Raw genomic sequence first — 24,949 nt, 5'->3', positions numbered from 1 at the left:
TGCAATCCCCTGATTCAGGCCAGCTCTGGTCCACCACCTTCCTCACAATGTTTTTCGTTGCATTGTCAGTGGTGGGAAAAGTCTTCAACTTTGCTGAACTTTCTTTTATATTCTCAAAGTTGAAAAATAACATCAGATTTTAATGCTTTAAGACCATGCCTTTTGTAGGGAGCAGCCAATGGTATCTGGCTAGAAGATTAATCAGTTTCTGTGTTCTGACTTCTATGTAATTGTATATTTCTGTGTCTCACCAGTCAGTTACTTATATTCATTTTTAACAAAAGTTTCCTTTATACCTAAAGAAACAGTGTCCAAAGTTCATTGTAAGAAAAGTCAGAATAGAGGAATATAGATGTTTGTGTTTAATTTATATAATATCATTAACTAAATCAGGATCACTTTTTATAAATAAAACTTTCTATCTTGCAGCCTTTCCCACTGAGATATTAAGAGTTACACAAACCTATTTTGTAACAAATGTTTGAACGCCATTGTAACAAAGAACCATTCTGTTGTGTGCGTCTTTTATTCTGTCACATGTCTCTGATCAATGCAAATATCCCAAATGTTTGCAGCTGCCAACATCCTGACTATTTGGAAGTCAAGTTATTTATTTCTTCCAATTTCTTTTTGATGTTTCGCTTGAAAGGTGTCAGGTAAGCATTAAAATCCACTTCGTAGGTGAATTTCTCCCGGTTTCGTACTCTCCTTTGTATGAGCTCTTCGGTTGTTGGTTGGTTAGCCCATGTCTGCAATAAAATGTAAAATTTTCTTAAACCATTCGAAATTCAAATAGTACAGGGGAAAATTGATTATTTCAGTGCAGAGAAAGGTCACGTTTATCACCTTCTTTCCCTTTATAGAAAGGAGAAACAAACAGTACAAGTTGCATTGAATTTACCTGTTATCCTGATAAAGATTAATCATCAGGAAATCAAGATGGAACAGAAATAATTGAAGAAAGGGAAATGTGGAATCTGTCTTTGGTTCAGTGAACTTCCTAACTCCCTGATACATTTCCATATGTTAGTCAGGTTAAATTACAGTACCACTTTGACTGAATGTGGTTTCAAGGCACATAATTCAGTTTCCATTGTTTCTTTATGTTGCGGTGCTGTTTGTGCAGCACTAGAATGAAGGACATGCAAGATCTATTTATGTAACACACAGAAGTTGTGAATGTGTCTTCAAATGCATTTCCACTATCTTATGGAAGTGCAGGTGTTATAAAACGACACCATGTCTTTCTAACTCAGGAGATGTCACAGTCCCCCAGTTGTTAGCACTGCTGCCTCACAGTGCTAGGGACCTGGGTTTGATGTCAGCCTAGGGTAACTGTCTGCATGAAGTTTGCACTTTCTTCCTGCATCTGCGAGGGTTTCCTCTGGGTGCTGTGGTTTCCTCCCACGGGCCAAAGATGCGCAGGTTAGGTGGGCTGGCCATGCTAAATTGCCCATAGTGTCCAGGGATGTGCAGGCTATATGGATTAGCCACAGGAAATGCAGGGTTACAGGGATGGAATGGATCTAGGTTGAGTACTCTTCAGAGGGTTGGTGTGAACTCGATGGGCCGAATGGTCTGCTTCCACAGTGTAGGAATTGCATGAAGTTCCATGCTATTGAAAGCATCAGGTATATTTTCATACTCATAATCAGATGGAGCAGATCACACATCCTTTAAATAACACTCTTTGAAGTCACTCACATGTAATGGCCTTCTATGGGCTTCACACTGGGATGTTTCACCCAACTGGAAAGAATGAACAGGTGTTCTCATCAGAAAGAAAGGACTGCAATGACCTGTTGGATATCTCTTAGGTTATGAATGGGCTTGATAGAGCAACTTCACTAACAAACAAATGAGGAGTAGGTCACTCAGCCCTCAGCCTACTCCACTATTCAATAAGATTGTGCCTGATTGAGCTCTCAATGCCACATTCAAATTGACCTTCGATAACCTTGCCTTATAAATATTTAAATGATTCTGCTTCAGCTGCTCTTGAGAAAAGAGTTTCAAAGACTCATGATTTTCTGAGGGAAAAAAAAAATACTCCACACCTCTGTCAAATGGTTGAATCTCTATTTCCTAGTTCTCGTCACTCCTGGTTGTGGAAACAGATGTGCACTAGCAGGCCAAAAATGTAACGTAGTTATGAATAAATCCAAAGCATAATTTGTGAGAAACCACTTCACCTATAGGGTAATTAATGCTTAAATGTTTACTGCAGGAAGTAGTCGAGAGGAATAGCATTCAGGGAGTTTAATGCTAGGGTGACAGGAATGATCAAACATTAAAGACCATGTGAAAATTTACTCTGATTTGAATTAGTTTTGGATCATTAGAAAGACATCCAGAATGTGGAGTATTGATGAATGCAGCAGTCGTGTGGTGATGTAGCTATTGATGGAATTTAAATCAAGTGGGGTCCAAATGTTTCCTGAAACAAATCCAAGCTTATTAATTGGACAGGAAGGAAGGGAGGTCAGTGGAAAGACATCGGAGGTTGGGGTTCAGGCTCAGGGTTGAGGTCCGAGCATCAGGATGTGGGAATGTTGGTGGTCAGTGAGGAGCTGAAGGGGGTGTTATTACCCAGAAGTTGGACACCATTTTAACCTCAAACATTTCCTAGGTAACAGTCCAGGTAAATAAGTCATATCTCTCCCAGGTCTTTCTCCGTAAAGGCAAACTGCTGCAGTTGTGATCCAACTATAAAGGTGATCTTTCATTACAGGGACAGAGAGCAAAACACATCTGGAGGTGTTTTAACCTGATAATCACCTGATAATCACCACATCTGAGGCAAGTGGAGAGACTGAGAAGGAGAATGTGCATGGTAATCTCAGCTGGTGCAGGAACTGAACTCACATTGTTGGTTTTACTCTGTATCACAAACCAGCTGTCCAGCCAACTGAGGCTCAATTCTAACAGATTTGGAAATATTTGTGTAGGGTCCCCAGGGAGCTGAAGAATTGCTCATTACGTGTCTAAGCTTCCTGGACAATTCCAGGGACTGAGTGATCTGGGACATCCAAGGAATCTTAATGCGTATCTTTAAGCGTGTGTCTGAACGTAAGGAAAATGGAAGATCTGGGCCATTAGGTTAGCAAAGAACAGGAAACGACTTTAGTTTCATTATGCCATTTACATGCAATCTTCCTGTAGAATTCAGGCACCATGGCATGCTGAGCTATTCTTAGGAAATTCTTAGAAACTTTGCCAACATTCAAACCTTTGAGTTATTTACAATTTGCTGCAGAGAAAATGTTTTTGCAGAGCATTCTGTACTTACAGTCTTTGGAACAAAGGTGATATCAATTTTCTTGGCAATGCCACTGTTTAACATTTCACTTTTCTTTGCTATGCTGTCCTTGGGCAATTCTTTCTTTGGTGACTTCAAAGAGCGAGGCAGAGTTGGAATCGGTGTCTGTTAAAATATAAATATATTTGAGAAAAAGGTGAGTATTTATTTAAAGTGAGATTTCATGCGTCAAACTGCATCCAAGACAGAATGCATGCTTCAGAATTCAATTAAACATTAATTTTGGAACAGTAAATCCACAGAATTTAAGAAATAGATGTTTTTAAATCAATCTGTTCATAACACATCTTATGGCAATTGGGACTTGATTGAGATCTTCTGACTCAGAGGTCGGGACACTACCCATTATGCCAGAACATCACCTCCTTGACTAGAATTGCTGGATCACTCTAGTCCATGTGGTGTAATTACATCCCAGTTATGAGGGAACCACCTCTGAAAACATACTCCATCACCAGGTGATAGAATGCAGTGCTGACCTCAATGAATTCAACATGTGCAATTCATTTGCTTGACCTTTTGCCGAATTACTGTCCCTGAGAGAAAGAAAGAAATGTCCCTTTGGAGTATGGTTTCCAGCTTTTAGTGGTGGCAGTGGATTCTATATTGGCAGGCATCTGGTGAAATAGCCACAAGGTTTTCTGGGCCAGTCTGTCCCAGTGAGGGGTGAATATTGGAGAACATGACATTTGAACTGTGAGGAGATGTGTTCCCATGAGACTGTGAGGATGGAAAATAGGAGAAGGGCCTGGTACTGGATCACCAACCCAAAACAGTCCCACTATGACATCTGCCTAGCGGTGACCCCTGAGGTGGCTCAAAGAAAGGGTTGGCGGGTGGGAGACCGGTTCTCAGAAGCTGGAAGGCCAATTAGAAGCCTTCTTGCTTGTGAAGACCAGCAACTTGAAATGGATGGCAAATAATTGAGGGGGTCTTTTCACAGTAGAGGCACCCTCTCACCAACTTACTTGATAAGTTATATTTTTAAAATATGTTCCAATTGTGAGGCCCCCAGTGTCAGTAGTGATGGTGGTTGACAGGGGGGTGGTTGATGGAATGGATGGTACAGCCTTTCCCCTACAGAGAGGTCTTTAGTTACACTCCAGGTGGGAGTGAGGGCTCGCGGCTTGCTAGAAAATTCTGGAAAATTCCAGTTTTTTTTAGTTTATCCTTTCTGGTTACAAGACTCTTAATGAGTCCAGTTTGAGCCCCCAAAAGGTGGTGGGCCAAAATTTGTCTTTCCTACATTTTCTTTGTCACTGCAATCCTCTTTGTGAGCTTAGAATCCATGTCCACCCTGTCTCTGACCAAGTAGAGGAATTACATTTCCTGAGAGGTGGTTGGGGGGCAGGGCAGGAAAAGTGCCTGACAATTGGCCCAAAGTAATGTCACTGGTGACCTCTGTAGGTTAGGCCTGGAAAGCTAGGATGAGCACACGTCCCAGACTCAGGACAACCATAGAGATGTGAAGATTGTCTGTACCCCATATTCACCAGGTTATCAAGTAGGCCACATCTTCAAACTAAATTTATCAAAAAGCCCTCAAGAACAATAGACTGGAGGAGCAAAAAACAGAAGTTGCTGGTAAAGTTCAGCAGGCCTGGTAGCATCTGTGGAAAAAAAATCAGTTAACGTTAACTTCCTCAGTTCTGAGGGAGGCTGACCAGACCCAGGCTGCTACCAGGCCTGCTGAGCTTTAACAGCAACTTCTGTTTTTGTTCCAGATTTACAGCATCTGCAATTTTCTTGGTTTTTGGAACAGACTGGAGGAGTTAGTTTACCGTCATTTCGAGCGAGGCCGCCTGGAGCCTCGCAGAAATCGCACTGCCTCCTTTTGCAGCTTTCCCACCCTTTTTGGGTTTTTCTTTCTTTGGAAGGCTGTCCATTTTCTCCTTGATCACTTGAATTATCCTTATATCAGCAAAGGCATTTGCAAGGTCCAAAGCATTTTGCCCTAATTTAAATAAAACAAAAAAAGGCCATTGTGTCATGTAAAATATACCATGCAAAAGTAACATTGTTACCAGCCAGTGTCAACCCAATTTCTCCATCAGTTTTAAACATAATTGAGCAAAAAAGCCTCAGATTGTAGAAACTTCAAAGAGACAGTACAAAAATTGCATTAATATGTATGTGTTTCTCATATCCTCAGGAAAGCACAAATCGTTTCACAGCCAAGAAGCACTTTTGAAATGTATGCACTGTTGTACAGTAGGCAAATGTAGCAAAATTATACAAATAGGAATGAGATAAGCTGCCCACTATTTTAATGGTATTTGTTGAGACGGTAAATATTGCATGGAATTTTTGTAAGAACTCTCTTGTTTACCTTCCAGTATTGGCATGGGACCTTCTTTGTGTCCACTTGAGACTGCAGAAGTTTTAGTGATTTATTCAAAAGCATCAACTCCGACAGTACAGAGGAGCTGAGATATTCCTATGTACAGCAACATAGTGTGGTAGATCTGGATGTTATGAGCAGGAACATCAAAAGATTGTGGTGAACAGAATTATTTGACTTTAATTTTACACTAAATGCTACTTCGGATAACTCATTTAAATGCTGATGGCATTCTTATATTTATGGCAATGCTATTGGTGTTCATGTTGTAAAATGTACTGCACCAAAGGAGCAGAGTCATTGGCCAAAGCCGACCAAATTTCTCCTACATAACTGAGCAAAGAAAAAGGTTCAAACTTCAGAAACTTCAAAGTGATTGGACTAAAAAAATGCATGAATACGCATAACTTTCACAAGAGCATAAACAAGACAAAAACAAAACACTAAGTTGTTTGACTCTCTTGCCTCTTTCAGCTTACACTCTCCATTTGAGATTGACTCTCCATTTTTTAAAATCTTCCAGTTATATCTTCTATACATGTTTAAATAAACCATTACACTTATGCTACAGCTGCCTTTCCAATTCCATTGATCATGCTCTCCACTTAAAACACATTCGATTCCCTTGCAAATCCTGTAATTTGGAATTCAGGATTTTTTTTCTCACAAAGTGAATAAATGCTGAAGCACTGAAATGTTGACCCCTGCGCAGCAACTAAAATGTGAAACACCATGTAGATGCTGGCCTGTTTAAAATCAGTGGAATTTTTTAGCCGGGGGGGGGGGGGCGGGGGGCGTGAGGCCATTTTCCACCTCGCTTCCAATGTCTTTGGGCAAGGTGCTGTTTGATGGGGTATCTAGATTTTCCAGGATTTTAAACAATTGATTTTCATTAGCCCCATTGGAACTGGTCTGCCTATGGATTGTCGACAAGGATTTGGGGGTTTAAACTATAATAATGTTCCTAACATGAATGTGACTGTCGCAGTGTTAAAAATAGGGCCTCTCAAGAGAAAACAGCAAAGAGTGGATTGTTGTGTTAAACGTTCACCAAGATGTTAATGAGCCAACCATTCTTATGACTTGGAACAGTATATGATTTGAAGATCATAATCAAGATTGCAAGAAATAAGAATGGGGGTAGGCCAATCTACCCACTGACCCTGTTCCACCATTTGGTTCAGGCCAAATAATATTTATTTGGGCAGCTAGTGGATTGGATCAAATTTCTGATTGGAGGACAGTTCATGCCCAACAGTGTGTAGCTGGAATTTAAAAACTATAGTTTCCTTTTCTTAAATGTAGTATCCAACTATAGTTTGGTTCTGTCTGTTGTTTAGTCACTCCAAGTCAATGCATTGTGCAGTTGGATGCAGGTATGGCCAGACAGGCTTAGATGTTTACAATACCAACGTGACTGCTTCCCAAGAGTAGGCAAGGCTCCCTCTCTTGTCAGGTTGGAAACTTTCAAAACACCCATGGTTTTAGATATACACAATGCTCATGATTCGGGATTCAGGTTGGAAATTGGTGAGGGATGGAGGGACTCCAATATAAAGAAGAACAATTTATTGTTGATACATTCCTGGACCAGGAGCCAGAGCAACAAGCACAGGGGTGAGAGGCAAATGGGGCTTACTGGAAGTTAGGATACACATATCCAATTTTTAGGGTTGCATTCGTGTTTACTGAGTGTAGAAAGGAAGCTGAGCAGAAATACACTGGATTAGCCGAGTTTGGCAAATAACACATAACTAATACACTTCGGTAGGGACATGGCTCAGATTCACATTTTTAAGGAGATCAATGCAGTTTCTTCATCTAACTAACATCTTCTGCACTCAGTGCAATACAAACCTATTTCCTCTGAACATTGTCTAAGGGTATGATTCTCTTTTTAAAATGTGGGGCCCAGAACCTCAAGCATAAAATACTCCTGTGAGCATTGCAGAAGGTTGTCTGGTAGGAAATGTCTTGAGATGATTCTCGTTGAGTACAGGGTTAATAGCAGGCTTGATGGGGCCAGTAACAATGTAAGTTCAGAATCCATTCCTGAATTGACTGGAATTTTATGAAGGCCCATATTCAGAAAGGAAAGAAGTGAAAATGCCAATGCCCCCTGAAGAGCAAGGCTATTATTAAAGATGAGGTTTATACGATTTACAAAGATATGCTGAGAGAGGTGGCTATGTATATGTGCAGACTGCTAAATGTAATTTTAGCTTACACTCAATGGCTATATCTAAACATAGGTGTCAATCATTGCTTCACGTTATGTATGTACGATAGCATCTCACCTGATACAAGTGCAATGAAGGACAATATGTTTGGTGAATAATTTGGAACTGACAGAGTCCACAAATGAAACAGCGCAGGATAAAGTTAGATAAAGGAAGGGCAACATGTGCCTTTAACTCTTCATTAGCCGTAAAAAAACACATTGGGTTTGTCCGATAGCTTCATGAACTTGCATTGGTCGGTTTCATCAGAAAAAAATAAGAAGATCCATGCTGAAAGCAGAATACTTTCTTTCAGGGTACAATGTCTCCTCATTTCCATAATGTGGCTCTGCTCCTAGTATGTACGGCGTGACATTGTGTAAGTGCATCAAAGCAACGGGATAAATGAAGATTCAGGAGATCACTGTACTGGCTGTGCTTCAGTCGGGCTTGGGTCTTTCTTTTGCTTATTGCCAGAGAAATGTCTGCTGGAATTTCAGTTTGGGTGTCAGACATGATAATGCACAATCTCGTGCCATGCAAGGTACAGGAGAAACCTTGCCAACAAGGTGTGAGTAAGAACCTGCCTGCAAGGTATAGAAGAGGCCCTGCTAACAAGGTGTAGGTAAGAACCCTGTCAGTGAGATGTAGGATAAACCCTTCAGTCAAAAGATGTGCAGGTTAGGTGGATTGGCCATGCTAAATTACCCATTGTGTTCAGGGATGTGTAGGTTAGGTGCTTTAACCATGAGAAATGCAGTGTAATGGGGTATGGGGATGGGTCTGGGTGGGATGCTGTTCAGATGGTTAGTTGGGCTGAATGGCCACTGTGGGGATTCTATAACAGAATAAAAGGTGCAGGAGAGACCCTGTCATAGAGTCATAGTGATATACAGCATGGAAACACACCTTCCTGTCCAACTTGTCCATGCTGACCTAGTATTCCTAAATAAATCTAATCCCATTTGTCAGCATTTGCCCCATTTCCCTCTAAACTCTTATCATGCATGTACCCATCCAGATGCCTTTTAAATGTTGTAACTGTACCAGCCTTCACCACTTCCTCTGGCAGCTCATTCCTTACATGCACCACCATTAGGTGTCCCTTAGGTCCCTTTTATATCTTTCTCCTCTCACCTTAAACCTATGCTCTCTAGTTTTGGATTCCCCATCCCAGGAAAAAAGATCTTGATTATTTACCCTATCTATGCCCCTCATGATTTTATAAACCTCTGTCAGATCATCCCGCAGCCTCCAACGCTCCAGGGAAACTAGTCCTGGCCTATTCAGCCTCTCATTGTACATCAAACTCCTCCAACCCTGGCAATGTCCTTGTAAATCTTTTCTGAGTCCTTTCAAGTTTCACAACATTGTTCCTATGGCAAGGAGGCCAGAATTGAATACAGTTTTCCAAAAGTGGCTGAACCAATGTCCTGTACAGCCACAACATGACCTCCCAATTCCTATAATCAATACATTGACTAATAAAAGCAAGCATACCAAATGCCTTCTTCACTATCCTATCTACCTGAGACTCCACTTCCAAGGAACAATGAACTTGCATTCGAAGGTCTCTTTGCTCGGCAACACACCCCAGGAGCTTACCAAAGGCAAATGCCCTCATTTGCTTTTCCAAAATGCAGCATCTCATTTACCTAAATTAAACTCCATCTGCCTCTTCTCGGCCTATTAGCCCATCTGATCAAGATTCTGTTGTACTCTGAGTAATCTTCCTTGCTGTGCACTACACCTCCAATTTTGGTGTCATCTGCAAACTTACTAAGCATACCTCCTATGTTCACATCCAAATCATTTATATAATTGACAAAAAGCAATGGACCCAGCACTGATCCTTGTGGCACACCGCTGGTCACAGTATGAAAAGCAACTCTTCACCACCACCCTCCACCTTCTATCTTTGAGCCAGTTGTATATCCAAACAGCTAATTGTCCCTCTATTCTGTTGTGATTTAACCTTGCTAATCAGTCTACCATGGGAAACCTTGTTGAAAGTCTTACTGAAGTTCATATAGGTCACACCCACCACTGTGCCCTCATCAATCCCCTTCTTTACTTCTTCAAAAAAAGCTCGATTACATTACTGAGACACGATTTCCCATGCATAAAGCCATGTTGACGATCCCTAAGCAGTCCCTGCCTTTCGAAATACATGTAAATTCTGTCTGTTAGAATTTGTTCTGACAATTTACCCAGCATTGATATCAGGCTCACCGGTCTCTAGTTTCCTGGCTTTTGCTTCACATCTTTCTTAAATAATGGCACTACTTGGACAGGTACATGGATGGGCGAGGAGCAAATGGACACAGACCCTGAGAAAATAGATGACAGGTTAGACAGAGGATCTCGATCGGTGCAGGCTTGGAGGGCCATAGGGCCTGTCCTGTGCTGTAATTTTCTTTGTTCTTTAGCCAACTTCCAATCTTCCAGCCCCTCACCTGTGGCTATTGATCATACAAATATCTCAGCAAGGAGATCAGCAAACACTTCCCTAGCTTCAAAATAGTTCCAGCGTACACCTGATCAGGTCCAGGGATTTATCCACCTTTATGCATTTTAAACCATCCAGTACCACCTCCTCTGTAACATGCATATTTTTCAAGATGCTGCCATTTACTTCCCCACGTTCTATACCTTCCATGCCCTTTTCCGCAGTAAACACTGATGCAAAATGCTCGCTTAGTAACTCCCCCTTTTGCTGTGGTTTCACACATAAGCAGCCTTGCTGATGTGTTAGAGGCCCTATTCTTTCCCTAGTTACTCTTTTGTCTTTAATGTATTGGTAGAATCCCTTTGTATTGCTACTGCCTTTATACTCGTCTAGAGATTCACTCAAACTCTACAGTCTATACCTGACATATGCTTTCTTCCTCTTTTTGGCCAAAATCTCAATTACCAAACAGGTATGAGAGTAAAGCAGTTGATGTGGTGTATATGGATTTCAGCAAGGCGTTCCATAAGGTTCCCCACAGTAGGCTATTGTACAAAATGCGGAGAAATGGGATTGTGGGAGATATAGCAGTTTGGATCAGAAATTGGCTTGCTGAAAGAAGACAGAGGGTGATGGTTGAGGGAAATGTTCATCCTGGAGACCAGTTACTAGTGGTGTACCGTAAGGGTCGGCGTTGGGTCCACTGCTGTTTGTCATTTTTATAAATGACCTGGATGAGGGCGTAGAAGGATGGGCTAGTAAATTTGCAGACGACACTAAGGTCGGTGGAGTTGTGGATAGTGACAAAGGATGCTTTAGGTTGCAGACAGACATAGATAAGCTGCTGAGCTGGGCTGAGAGGTGGCAAATGGAGGTTAATGCAAACAAGTGTGAGATGATGCACTTTGGTAGGAGTAACTGGAAGGCAAAGTACTGGGCTAATGGTAAAATTCTTGGTAGTGTAAATGAGCAAAGAGATCTCGGTGTCCATGTACACAGTTTCTTGAAAGTTGCCATCCAGATTGACAGGGTTGTTAAGAAGGCACACAGTGTTTTAGCTTCTATTAATAGAGGGAGAGAGTTCCGGAACCATGAGGTTATGCTGTAGCTGTACAAAACTCTGGTGCGGCCGCACTTGGAGTATTGCGTACATTTCTGGTCACCGCATTATAAGAAGGATGTAGAAGCTTTGGAAAAGGTGCAGAGGAGATTTACTAGGATGTTGCCTGTTATGGAGGGAAGGTCTTACGAGGAAAGGCTGAGGGACTTGAGGCTGTTTTCATGAGAGAGAAGAAGGTTGAGAGGTGACTTAATTGAAACATATAAAATAATCAGAGGGTTAGATAGAGTGGAGAGGGAGAGCCATTTTCCTAGGATGGTGACGGGGAGCACGAGGGGGCATAGCTTTAAATTGAGGGGTGAAAAATATAGGAGATGTCAGAGGTAGTTTCTTTACTCAGAGAATAGTAATGGAATGGAACGCTTTGCCTGCAACACTAGTAGATTCGCCAACTTTAAGTACATTTAAGTCGTCACTGGACAAGCATATGGACGTACATAGAATAGTGTAGGTTAGATGGGCTTCAGATTGGTATGACAGGTCGGCACAACATCGAGGGCCGAAGGGTCTGTACTGTAATGTTCTATGTTCTCTAGTTATTCAACATTCCCCACACCTACTGGGTTTGCCCTTCACCCTAACAGGAACAAACAGTCTTTCTCTCCCATTATCTTATTTTTCAAAGCTTCCCACTTTCCAGTCATCTCTTCACCTGAAAACATCCACCCCAATCAGCTCTTGAAAGTTCTTGCCTAATATTGTTGACCTTGGTCCAATTTAGCTTTTAGATCCCGCTCTATCCTTTTCCATTACAATTTTAAAACAATAGAATTATGGTCACTGGCCCCAAAGTGTTCCCCCACTGACAGTTTTGCTTCTCTAGTAGATACATCCACATACTGAATCAGAAAATGTTCTTGGACACATTTAACAAATTCATCTCCCTCCAAGCCCTTAACACTCTGGCAATCCCAGTCTATGTTTGGAAATCACCTACCATAAACACCTATTAGTCTTACAGATAACAGATCTCCTTACAAACTTGTGTCTCAATTTTCCACTGTCTATTGGGGGTGTCTATAATACAATCCTAATAAGGTGATCATCCCATTCTTATTTCTCAGTTCCACCAAAATAACTTCCCTGGACGTGTTCCCAATAATATCCTCCCTAAGCACAGCCTTAATGTTGTCCGTAATCAAAAATGCCACTCCCCATCCTCCCTTGCACCCCGTCTTTCTATCTTTCCCATAGCATTGATGCCCCAGAACATTAAGTTGTCAGTCCTGTCCATCCCTGAGCCATATCTCTGCAATTGCTGTGACATTCCTGTCCCATGTTCTTAAACATGCCTTGAGTTCATCGGCTTTACTTGTTAGGCCTTTTGCATTGAAATAGATGCAGTTTAATTTATCAGTCCTATCTTGTTGTCTGTTTTTGTACCTGCCTGCCCTGACTGTTTGACTTGGTCTTTTCACCAGCTGTATCAGCCTCAGACTGGTCTCTTTACTCGCTGTCTCCCTAGGTTCCACGACACCACATACCTCCAGCTTTACTAGTTTAAATCTTCCTGAGAGGTTTTCGTAAATCTTCCTGCCAGTATATTAATCCCCTTTCAATTCAGGTGCAATCCGTCCTTCTTATACAGGTCACTTCTACCTCAGAAGAGATTCCAATGATCCAAAAATGGGAATCTTTCTTCCCTGCACCAGCTCCTCAGCCAAATGTTTACCTGATCTATCCTCCTATTCCAACCCCCACTATCTGGTAACACTGGGAGTAGTCCAGATATTACTACCCTCTAGGACCTCCTTTTTAAATTTCTGCCTAGCTTCTTGCATTTTCTCCTCAGAATCTCATCTATTTCTCTTTCCATGTGATTAGTTCCATTGTGTACAACGACCTCCTGCTGGTTCCTCTCCCCTTTGAGAATATTCTGCACCCTTTCTGAGATATATTTGATTGTGGCAACAGGGAGGCAACACACCTTTGTTATGTCTTGCTGTTGGCTGCTTAAAAGTGGCTCTGAGTAGGAAGTCCCCTGTCACCATCGATGGCTTGGAACCTGATGTACCCCTCATTATACTAGAGCCAGTCCCAGTACCAGAAACCTGGCTAACAGTGCTACATTCCCCTGGGAGTCCATCACTCCCTACATTTTGTAAAACAGCATACCTGTCTGAGATGAGGATAGCCACAGGAGACTCCTTCGCGACTTGCCTCCCTCTCCTACCTTTTCTGGAGATCATTCATCGACCTGACCATATCTTCCGTTTATCTCCCTTCCTGCAACTGCCATCCAGCACACCCACTGGCTGCTGTAAATTCCTCATTGCCTCTAACTGCCTTTCCAACCAACCCATGCAATCTGATAGGATTCATAACCAAACACACTTCCTGTAGACATAATCATCAGTAACATGGACACTCTCCTGACTCTCTCACATCTGACAGGAAGAGCACATCACTCTACTAAAAGCCATTTAAGGGAAAGCAAAGGCTTAGTGGTGTTATTGCTGGACTGTTAATCCAGAGACCTAGGTAATTTTCTCGGGGCCTGGGTTCGAAAACTGCCATAGCAGATGGTGGAATTTGAATTCAATAAACATCTGGAATTAAGAGTCTAATAATGATTGTGAGTCCATGGCCAATTATCAGGAAAGCCCATCTAGTTCACTGCTGTCTTTTAGGGAAGGAGCCTGCCATCCTTACCTGGCTTGGCCTACTCGTGAGTCTTGACCCACAGCAATATGGTTGACTCATAGGGATGGGCAAATAATGCCGGCCTGGCCAACAATGCCCTCATCCCAAGAATGAATACATGGGAAAAATATCTTTGCACTTTAACAAGCGACTGAGCTGGAAAACATCACAGTCTTACTGCTCTAAACAACACTGCACCAGGCTAACTTAGTACCTACATTTCATGTTTTTAAAGTTTAATCAAGAGACAGATCTCAATAAAACATATAACTAAAAAGAACTCATTCTAGTCACTACTATAGATTTGCAAAAAAAAAAGTAAGGTTACACTTTAAAAAGCCACTTAGCTGGTCCCCTGCTGTGAGCTCTCCCACACAGATTTCATTGAGGTTAGCTGTGAAATATGCTGTTTGTTAATATTTATTAGATGACACTGATTTCCAGAGATACTTCAGTAAGATACAAGATAAACCCTGTCATTAAGGTGGAGGAGAGACCCTGCTAACAAAGTGTTAGGAGAGACCCTGCAAGCAAGGTATAGAAGAGAGAGTCAACATAGTTTGGAGCTGGATGTTAGGCAGCATCAGAGGAACAGGAGAGAGACCCGGTTAGTAAGGTATAGGGGAGACATAAGAACATACATAAGAAATAGGAGCAGGAGTAGGCCGTCCAACCCTTCAAGCCTGTTCCACCATTCAATAAGATGATGGCTGATCTTTTCGTGGGCTCAGATCCACTTACCCGGTTTCCCACCGTATCCCTTAATTCCTTTATTATTCAAAAAAAATCTACCTTAGCTTTAAAAGTGTTTACTGAAGTAACAACAACTACTTCACTGGGCAAGGAATTCCACAGATTAACAACCCTCTGGGTGAAGAAGTTCCTTCTCAATTCAGAGCTAAATCTGCTCCCTCTAATCTTGAGGCTATGCCCTCCTGTCCTATGCTAACAAGACCATGCTAACAAGGTGTAGAAGCTTTCCTGTCAGCAAGGTAGGAGAGATATTTTATATTATGGTGTAGGACAGGCCCTTTCAGCATTATTTAGGAAAGACATTGCCAGTAAAGTGCACGTGAGACCCTGCTAATGAGATGTAGGAGAGAACTTGCCAGTAAGATGTAAGAGAGACCCTGCCAGTAAGATGTAGAGTGACTGTGCCATTAAGGTAAAGTAGAGACTACGTCAGCTGTAGTATTTTTAATTTAGGCCATCACTGATGCACAGACATACATTCGATTGAACTTGTCAATAACATATATGCATGGTGGTATTAACAGTGATTATACTTACAAGACAGTACTGGTTGTAAACAGCTTTGGGGCACCTGAAGCTTTTGAGGACATTATGTAAGAACAAATTTTTTTTTGTCATTATTTAATGAGCTCAGATGAGCCTTGGGAATCACCATACTTGCAGCTGAGCCCATAATGCTGCAGGCACCGCAAGACAGCATTGCTGGCTAACCCCATGCAAACAAATCATCTATCTTCTTGAAATATTAAAAATGTTCTCTTCATTTACTCATTTCCCTCCTGGATTCTTTTTAACATTCTCGAAGTATTAACTAGGAAATTGGGATTCACCTAATCAAATCTTTGGTTCCTTGTCTTGGACACGATGGAACTGAAGAAGGTGCTAAGAAATGTAAAAGCTGCTCACTGACTCAGAATCACAACTTACCCTTTCAAGTCGACTCAAGGTTTACCCCCAAATTCCTTTTATGGGACTATTTTTCTTTCAATGTTGGTTTATAATGTTTGCGAATTTTGTCGCCCAGTGCTAGCATACCTTTATTGTTTTCCATGTCAACACTAGCTCCATGGTTAATCAGAGATGTTACACATTCCAATTTGCAGCTTTCTATTGCTCTCATTAAAGGTGTGGCTCCATTAATGGAAGCTGCATTAACCGATGCACCAGCATCCAGTAGCAATTCAACAATGCTCTGTTCTCCTGAATGGCAAGCATGGTGAAGAGGTGTCCACAGTAAATTATCATGTGCATTTACATTAGCCCTAGGAATATACAAAACATTACAACATAGCCACATTATGATGTCTAGTTTCTAACAGAGCTGTCCACTATTTGAATGTGCTTAGTCTAAGTGGTAATATTTAACTAAGTTAAAATGATTGTGTGGAAGATAATGTACAATATGACACCTATTGAGAAAAACATTGCTGTAGTAATGTGCAAGGGATTTCCTGGCAAAGACTAATATGGTGTAACTGTGGATCTCATATCTTACTACAATATAAATATTTAAACAGTCCTGAATTGATGATGTAATTAAACAACCAAAATATATCAATGGCCAAAAAGACAAATCCCTTAAAGAAATAATCTAAAACAAGTCCCTATCAGGTTTAATCTTAAACAAATCCTGACAACCAATGACAAGGCCAAACTTAAAAATTGGTACAACCTAAATGAGTAAGCAGAATGGTGCACTTCCACCGGGAGATATTAAGTCCCAACTCCTGTTGGCAGAGGAACCTGCCAAAATTCAGCAGTGTCTATTTTGGAGCACTTCACTTGCAGAGTACTAATGATCTGCGATAATGGGAACTGCAGATGCTGGAGATTCCAAGATAATAAAATGTGAGGCTGGACGAACACAGCAGGCCAAGCAGCATCTCAGGAGCACAAAAGCTTTTTACGTTTCGGGCCTAGACCCTTCATCAGAGAGGGGGATGGGGGGAGGGAACTGGAATAAATAGGGAGAGAGGGGGAGGCGGACCGAAGATGGAGAGTAAAGAAGATAGGTGGAGAGAGTGTAGGTGGGGAGGTAGGGAGGGGATAGGCTCCTGAGATGCTGCTTGGGCTGCTGTGTTCGTCCAGCCTCACATTTTATTATAATGATCTGCCATGGGATGGGGAGCTCTGAGGAGGCTTTGGTGCATGACAGTGTCACCCAAGGGAACTGAAGCAGTGTTAAGGCCCCTGATTTGTCTGTATTAACTGCCTAGTCCCCGTATCCAGCACGAGTAAAGAATGTCTTTTTCTGGCCCTTATCAATAAAGCCTCCAATATGGTCTGCATAACAATTGTGCATGCGTACTGTGGACATTATGTTATACATCCGTAGCACTGAAAATACAGGTGCTATGGAGACTAATTTCTAGTCTCTCATTTCTTCATACTTTGTGAGAAAGGATGCAAAATTCATTTACAATTATCTGCATCGCATCGAGATAGCTGAATTAAGATACATACAGATGAGCAATTAAGGATGCAGATAAAGCTCTTTACTGCCTTGATGAAAACAGTAGTAAAAATTCACTGAGACAGCAAGAACTGCATGAGCTTGTCAGAGATAACAAAGTGTGGAGCTGGAGGAACACAGCAGGCCAGGCAGCATCAGAGGAGCAGAAAAGCTGACGTTTCATGTCGGGACCCTGCTTCAGAAAACTTAACCAGATTTCTGGTCCCCATTTCAGAATAAATAGTAAAAGCTGAAAATCAGGAAGCCTCACTACCATGGGCCGCTCGTGGGAGAAGTTTAAAGGAAAGTGAGTTCATCTGATTTCCTGGTGCCAGGTTCATGAACATGCTGTTGGCGAGCTTCCAGTATCAGTTCTGCAGCTGGTGGCTCACACGTCTCGCTTGGTGATGGGGAAGGAAAGTCACTGGCACTGTTTGTCTAGCACACTTTGGCTGGTGTTCCCCGTATAAGAGGAAAAAAAACTAAAATTAACAAACTAAAAAAATTAAATAAAAAGAAATTCTCTGCAGATCCCACTGTACATAATGCACCCAATAGATGGTTTTTTAATTAGTTAAACTCAGCCCTCTAAGCTTCAAACCCTGCCTGACATGAACACCAGATTCAGACGACAGGATATACATGACAGAGTCATAGAGATGTATAGCACAGAAACAGACCTGTTGGGCCAACTCATCCATGCCGACCAGATACCCTAGATTAATCTAGTCCCATTTGGGCCATATCCCTCTAAACCCGTATTATTCATGTACCCATCCAGGTGGCTTTTAAATACTGTAATTGTACGAGCCTCTGCCTCCTTCTCTGGCAGCTCACTCCATACATGCACCCCACTCTGTGTGAAAAAATTGCCCCTTAGGTCCCTTTTAAATCTTCCCCTCTCACCTTGATCTTATGCTATCTAGTTTTAGACTCACTTACCCTTGGAAAAAGACCTTGGCTGTTCACCCTAGCTATAGGATACATTTTTATTGTTTGCACCATCTTACAAATATTCTTGCCTGTGCATGTGTGCATGGTAGTTTGTAGGCGGAAATGACTCTTGGCCTTAGAAAGACCCAGCGTGAGGAGTCTTTTAACATGGGTGGGGGTTGGGGGTACTGCTGTGTTGGAGCTATCATATGATTGAGACACACAAGGAAACCCTCCTACACAACAGCAACAACAAAAACAAAGTTGCTGGAAAAGCTCAGCAGGTCTGGCAGCATCTCTGAAGGAGAAAACAGAGTTAACATTTCGGGTCCAGTGACCCTTCTTCAGAACTGTTGTTATTGCCTGCCCTGCTGTTATTGCCTGACCACGGGCAGACATACCTGATGGGTCAGATGGATTTACCGATTGATAATCCATCACCTTGGCCACATCATGCTCTACCCTCAGTGGCTGTCTGATCCTGAGGTGGGACTGCAGACCCACAGTTTCTGATCCAGAGATAGGGAGGCTATCACAAAGGCACAAGACTCTCTGGGCCTGAATTTTTGGGGAGGATGAATTGTAAGCCAAAGTTATATCAAGCTGCAGACTGCAAATGCAACAAATAACAGAAAAGCCAACAAACAATATCCTATCCACAGCATACTCATCTGGAGTGCATTCACAAGAACATTAGAGCAGGAAGTATTTAGATAAGTAAATTAGATAAGTAGATGAATTAAAAATGTTTGGTGGGATATGGACTAAGCTCAAACAGGTGGAATTAGTTTAGTTTAGGATTATTGGGTCAGCACGGACTGCTTGGACCAAAGGACCTGTTTCCGTGCGTATGATTCTATAGATATAAATAAGCCATCTAGCCCCTCGACTCTACTCAGCCACTCAGTAAGATCAAAACTGCTCTGTAATCTCCACATGCCCGGCTTTGCCATTCTAATACCATTGGTGAACAAAAGTCTAACAATCTCAAATACAAAATTAATGACTGACAGAGCAATTGTCATTTGGGGAAGGAGGTTGCAAACTTTTACAATCTCATCTTTGCCCCTTGGCTACAATTCGTTGACCACGTTCTTTAGTCCTAGTCTCGCCAATGGGCAGAAATAGTTTCTTTCAATCAGGCCATCTGCTCCCCTCAAAACCTTGGTGAAATCAATCATCAAACTCTCAAGGGTGCAGAAAAACAGCTTCACTAAAAATTAATGTCAGATTTTTTTTAACAACAGCCAGAAAAGGAGTCAGGCATACTTTGCTTCCACGAGGTATTTGGCAAGTGCATAATTCCCATCCGCGCAGGCTGCCATAAGTGGAGTGGTGAAAAATTTATCCTGCACGTCAACTGGAACTCCCTGGAAAAATGCTTTCTTTAACGACTGCATATCCTCTGCTTTCGCTGCGTAGTTAATGTTTGTGTAGACCTTTTCTGGCTTATCTAAGTACCATGCAGAGTCATCTTGCAGGGGATGCTGTGGTGGGTTATCACGGCTGAATCGACTTCTATCTGAAAATGTCTTGTAGCTTTCAATCATAAACTCTGGCGGGCCCCCATCCTCCCGCCGAATCATATATTCTTTAGGAAGGGTGCAAATTGGTATTGGTATCACAGGTTTCCCCTTTTTCCCACGTTTGCCCTTCTTTCCCTTTTTCTTCTTGTGTTCATACGAAGACATAAGGTAAACCTTTTCGAGGTACTTTGTGCCTGTGAAGAACTGATTGATATCGATGACTCCTGTCCGAGACTTGTCATGGGCAGACATTAGTGCAGCTATCTCTTCTTCCTTCATCGGCGCGTTTTTCTCCAGAAGAATGGCGGCAAAATCCTCCTTCGCCAAGGTGCCATCGCCCCTGTCCACAGTGGCAAATAGATTCCGAAGTGCGAGCTCATGATACAGCGACCAGTCATAGAGCCTGATGGCCCAGGGGGCATTGGGATTTTTCACATCGGGCCTGGCATACTTGGAATAGAGGCGCTCGGCCTTGCGGAGTTCTTTTGATACAGCTTTGTGACCGTTAGCTTTGGCGGCAGCTGCTGGGGTCTTTTGATGCAGGTTTTTCATTTTGGGGTTGCTCCCTGAGTGGAAAGAAAGTCGAGAAAGTGAATGAGAAAGGGATTGCAAGCTATGCCCTGTTCAAAACTTTACAACACCATTTTTCTGTCAGTAAAGTAGGCCAAGGGTCCATTTTCCGCTCTGTCAAAGAACATTATGACCCCAATATTCCCCCACTTTGTGTTTTGCTAACGTACTGAGGGTCAATAAGCTACATCTTTCTGACTCAGTCAGATGTTTCTGAGGAAATCACACCCAATGACACATATTGGAAACTCTGGTTTGTAAATTCAATGGCACCACACGATTTTCTAACCTTAATTAGCCATCACTGTATCAAGACCACTTTATTGTTGAGTATTCGTCTAGTAGGCTTTTTACTGTGGTGTAATGGAGACATGCTGAGATTGAGCTACAGGAATCAATTTTAACCTTGTCCAACAGGAACAGAGCATGGGAGATGTCACGGTAAGTTACTTACTGGATACCTACTTATGGATTCATACAGCATGGAAACAGACCCTTCGGTCCAACCAGGCCATGCCAAACATAATCCCAAACTAAACTAGTCCCACCTGTCTGCTCCTGGCCCATATCTCTCCAAACCTTTCCGATTCATGCACTTATCTAAGTGTCTTTTAAATGTTGTAGCTCTGCCCACATCCACCGCTTCTTCAGAAAGTTCCACACATGAACCACCCTCTGTGTAAATAATGTGCCCCTTATGTTTATTTTAAATCTCTCTCCTCTCACCTTAGAAATATGCCCCCTCGTCTTGAAATCCCCCACTCTAGGGAAAAGACTTCTGCCATTCACCCTATTTGTACCCCTCATGATTTTATAAATCTCTACTTGCATGATGGCAGGGAAAGAATGGGAATTGGGACTATTTGAACAGCTCTTTAAAGACTCAGCACAGACCCAATGAGTTGAATAGTTTCCTTTTTATGAAGCTACATTGTCACTCAGCAGCACCTTATCTTTGCCAACTCTGCGAGGTATTGAAGCTGCCGCAGGAATCCAGTGGAAAGTGGTTGGCAGAGGTCAAGGCAAGTGATATATTTTAGCACTTGGGAGGATACCTTGAGATCTAGAAGAAAGAAGACATCTCTTTTGCGCTCCAGAAAGATGCCAGGCCCTCTCGTGTCCCAGCCCCTGCTACACCTAAACTCCTTCCACCCTAGCACCTGGTACACTAATTGTAAGGCAGGAATTATTTCTTTGGGTCTCTGGTGGGTGGCTGCTTCCTAATTCCTGATCCTGCCCATCTTGAAGTCATAGTGTCACAAGAGTCATAGAGCTGGACAGCACAGAAACAGAGCCTTTAGTCCAACTCATCCATCCCGACCAGATATCCTAAATTAATCTGGTCCCATCTGCCTGCAATTGGCCCATATCCCTCTCAACCCTTCCTATTTATATACCCATCCAGATGCTTCTTAAATGTTGTCATAGTACCAGCCTCCACCACTTCCTCTGGCAGCTCATTCCATACACGCACCACCCTCTGTGAGAAAACATTGCTCCGTAGGTCCCTTTCAAATCTTTCCCCTTTCACCTTAAACCTATACCATCTAGCCTAGGGAAATGTCATTTATTATGCACCCTACCCATGCCCCTTATTGTTTTACAAACCTCTATCAGATCACCTCTCAGCCTCCAATGCTCCAGAGAAAATAGCCCAAGCCTACTCAGCCACTCCCTGCAGCCCTGGCAACATGCTGGGATTAGGAACACTCTGCTTCAGAGGTCAGTGGAAACAGAATTCACAGCAACTCTCAAATGGGAAATTAAATGAATACTCGAAGGAGGAAAGTTTTCAGCACGGGAGACAGGGTGACAAGCTGTGTAGCTGATTGCATGGCTTTTGGGCGTGGTGGGTCAAATGGCCACCGTTTGTGTCATTCTCTCCATCTTTGGGCAATGGACCAATGCAAACATGCAAGTGCAATACATCCATTAAAGTCAGACAGGCCTCATAAGATCATAAGAAATTGGGATGGGGTAAGGCCATTCGGCCCCTTGATCCGGTTGCTGCTATTCATTAGGATCATGGCTGACTTGACATTCTTCACATCCAAGTTTCTGCATTATCCCTGTAACCTTTGGTTCTCCTCACTCATGTTTGGAATTCAGGATGTGCTGTACTCTCCTTGTGTATTAAATGGGCTGAATCAGACAGGTGATGGGCCTGGTTTCTAGTTGGGTGCAAGGTTAAGAAGCCAACAGAGACTTTTCGGTTTCCCAACAAGCCACTGGGCATACATTCACTGTACCAAAAAGACTCCCCCCATGAGAACTGATGGTTCTGGGTGGTGCATTTCCCTTGGATCAAGAGCTTCATTTCTGTACCTCTTTGAGCCAGGAACTTGGCAGTGTCAACAAAGCCTCCCAATGCTGCCAAATGTAAAGGTGTGTTTCCATCCAAATTGATAACATCAATGTCACAGTCATGAGCAACCAGGGCACGAATCACCTAAAAAAAGACACACGTCAGCAAACAGTTGTTAATCTCATTTTATTTGCTTACTTACTTTTCCTTCTGAAATAAAAAGAATAGATTCATGGATTGGCATGCTACATTGGAATCCCTACAGTGCAGGAAGAGGCTCTTTGGCCCATCGAGTCTGCACTGACCCTCCAAAGAGCACCCCTCCCCACCCTATCCCTATAACCTTGCATCTCCCATGGCTAGCCCACCTAGCCTGCACATCCCCTAACTCTATGAGGCAATTTAGCACGGCAAATCCACTCTAATCTGCACATCATTGGACTGTGGGAGGAAACTGGAGCACCTGCAGGAAACCCACACAGACACGGGAGTATGTGCAAACTACGCAGTGTCTCAAGGCTGGACTCGAATCCATGTCCCTGGTGATTTGAAGCAAATGGTGCTGACCTCTGTACTTTTAATTCTTTCCCTCATTAATGTATCATTTGTGAATGCACCGTGGAAGTTAATTACAGGTATGGGTTAAAGCAAGGGTGTTGAATTGGAATGACTTGTGGAGATGAATTTTCTAGGGTCTTCCTTTGGCTTTTTAGAGAACTTGACCAACAGAAGCAGTGACACAAAATTACATGGAGCAGCAGTTTCACAAAATATTAATTCACATTCACAACAGAATCACAGTGATATTCCAGCTCACAAACCTTGTATAATACAATTCCGACAGTCATATTTTCGTCCACTGCATGGTGGTTAAAAAGTTTTTTACCTTTCACAACTCTATCTGCAATTTAGGTGATAAAGTGTAGTCTCTACCCTCGCAACTGTTTCAGCGTCAAGAATTGGTTGCACAGTGCTTCCTGCTTACCAGCTGAAATATTTTTTGGCCACAGACAGCAGGATTTGCTTCCTTAGTTGGGTAATAGGATGGCAAGATTTCTGCTGCCCCTTTCTCTTTACCCTACAGCTCAACTACCACCATCAAAGGAATAGAATTTACCTACTTTCTCTGGAGTTCAGAAGAATGAGCTATGATGTGATTGAAACATAAGATTTTGAAAGTCACAGACCGATTCCTTGGATGGCAGGACTGATAACATTTTGAGAGGGCTTGACCAGGCTGATTTGAAGGACTGTTTAGTCGGAGAGCCTAATATTAGAGGTCAAGGCCTCAGGGTAAGGGATCAGCCATTTTGGACTGTGATGAGGAGAAATGTCCTCATTCAGGGTGCTGTGAGTCAGTGGAGTTCCCTCCCCTGGACAGCTGATGATATTCAGTCACTGACACTGTGATCAAACACAAAACACAGATAACACTGGAGAGGCCTGACAGATCTGGCAGCATCAATGGAGAGAGAAGCTGAGTGACAGTTTTGAGTTCAGTATGCCTCTTCTCTAGAACTCAGAGACTGAAATTAACATCATAAGATCTTATCATAGAAGCACTACAGCACTGAAAGAAACCATTTAGCCCATCAGGTCCACATCAACCCTCTGAAGACTATCCCATCCAGATCCATCCCACTACCCTATCCCTGTAATCCTGCACTTCCCACTAAACCACTTGGTCTGCACATCTGTGGACACAATGGACAATTTAGCATGGCCAATCCACCCTAACCTGCACATCTTTGGACTGTGGGAGGAAACTGGAGCACCCAGAGGGAAACATGCAAACTCCACACAAATCATCACCTGAGGCTGGGATCAAACCCGGGTCCCTGGTGCTACAAGGCAGTAGTGCTGACCACTGAGCCACTGTGCTGCAAGCTCTGAGGGGCTCAAGAGTAATAGGGGTAGTGAAGAAAGGTAGAGTTGAGGAAGAAGATCAGCCATGATCCCACTGGCCAATAGAACATGCTGGAGGTGTTGTATTGCCTATTCCTGTTCCTGTTTCTAAAATGTCTTATGCTCTTATAATTCATAGAACACAGAACAGTACAACACAGTACAGGCCATTCAGCCCACAATGTTGTGCTGACCTACTAGCCTACTCAAAAATCCAAAGCATTTTACTGTCATCCATGTGCCTATCCAGTGTTGCTTAAATGTCCCTAATGTATCCGACTGTACTACCACTGCTGGCAGTGCATTCCATGCACCCACCAATCTCTGTGTATAGAACCTACCTCTGATATCTCCCCTATACCTTCCTCCAATCAACTTAAAATTATGCCCCCTTGTGATAGCCATTTTTGCCCT

The 24,949-nt window shown here is 42.6% G+C and overlaps 1 protein-coding gene across 2 annotated transcripts in view; it reads right to left on the bottom strand.

Annotated features, from left to right (window-relative positions):
- Positions 1 to 240: 240 nt before the first annotated feature.
- ankef1a (ankyrin repeat and EF-hand domain containing 1a) overlaps positions 241 to 24,949 on the bottom strand; it is a 56,571-nt gene continuing 31,862 nt past the window's right edge. Inside the window, exons 3-8 of one of the 2 annotated variants that reach the window (XM_059648330.1) lie at positions 22,651 to 22,774; positions 19,499 to 20,321; positions 15,880 to 16,106; positions 5,101 to 5,273; positions 3,290 to 3,424; positions 241 to 749 (exon numbers count right to left, since the gene is read on the bottom strand). In XM_059648330.1, the coding sequence (XP_059504313.1) occupies positions 591 to 749; positions 3,290 to 3,424; positions 5,101 to 5,273; positions 15,880 to 16,106; positions 19,499 to 20,321; positions 22,651 to 22,774 (1,641 nt within the window). In that variant the 3' untranslated portion in view covers positions 241 to 590. The remainder of the gene's footprint in view (positions 750 to 3,289; positions 3,425 to 5,100; positions 5,274 to 15,879; positions 16,107 to 19,498; positions 20,322 to 22,650; positions 22,775 to 24,949) is intronic. The other variant, XM_048535570.2, reaches the window with a different exon arrangement.

This window comes from Stegostoma tigrinum, chromosome 9 (genome assembly GCF_030684315.1).
Source record: "Stegostoma tigrinum isolate sSteTig4 chromosome 9, sSteTig4.hap1, whole genome shotgun sequence".
NCBI lineage: Eukaryota > Metazoa > Chordata > Chondrichthyes > Orectolobiformes > Stegostomatidae > Stegostoma > Stegostoma tigrinum.
The sequence above is the reverse complement of the archived record's forward strand: the minus strand, read 5'-3'. Positions and strand labels throughout refer to the sequence as shown.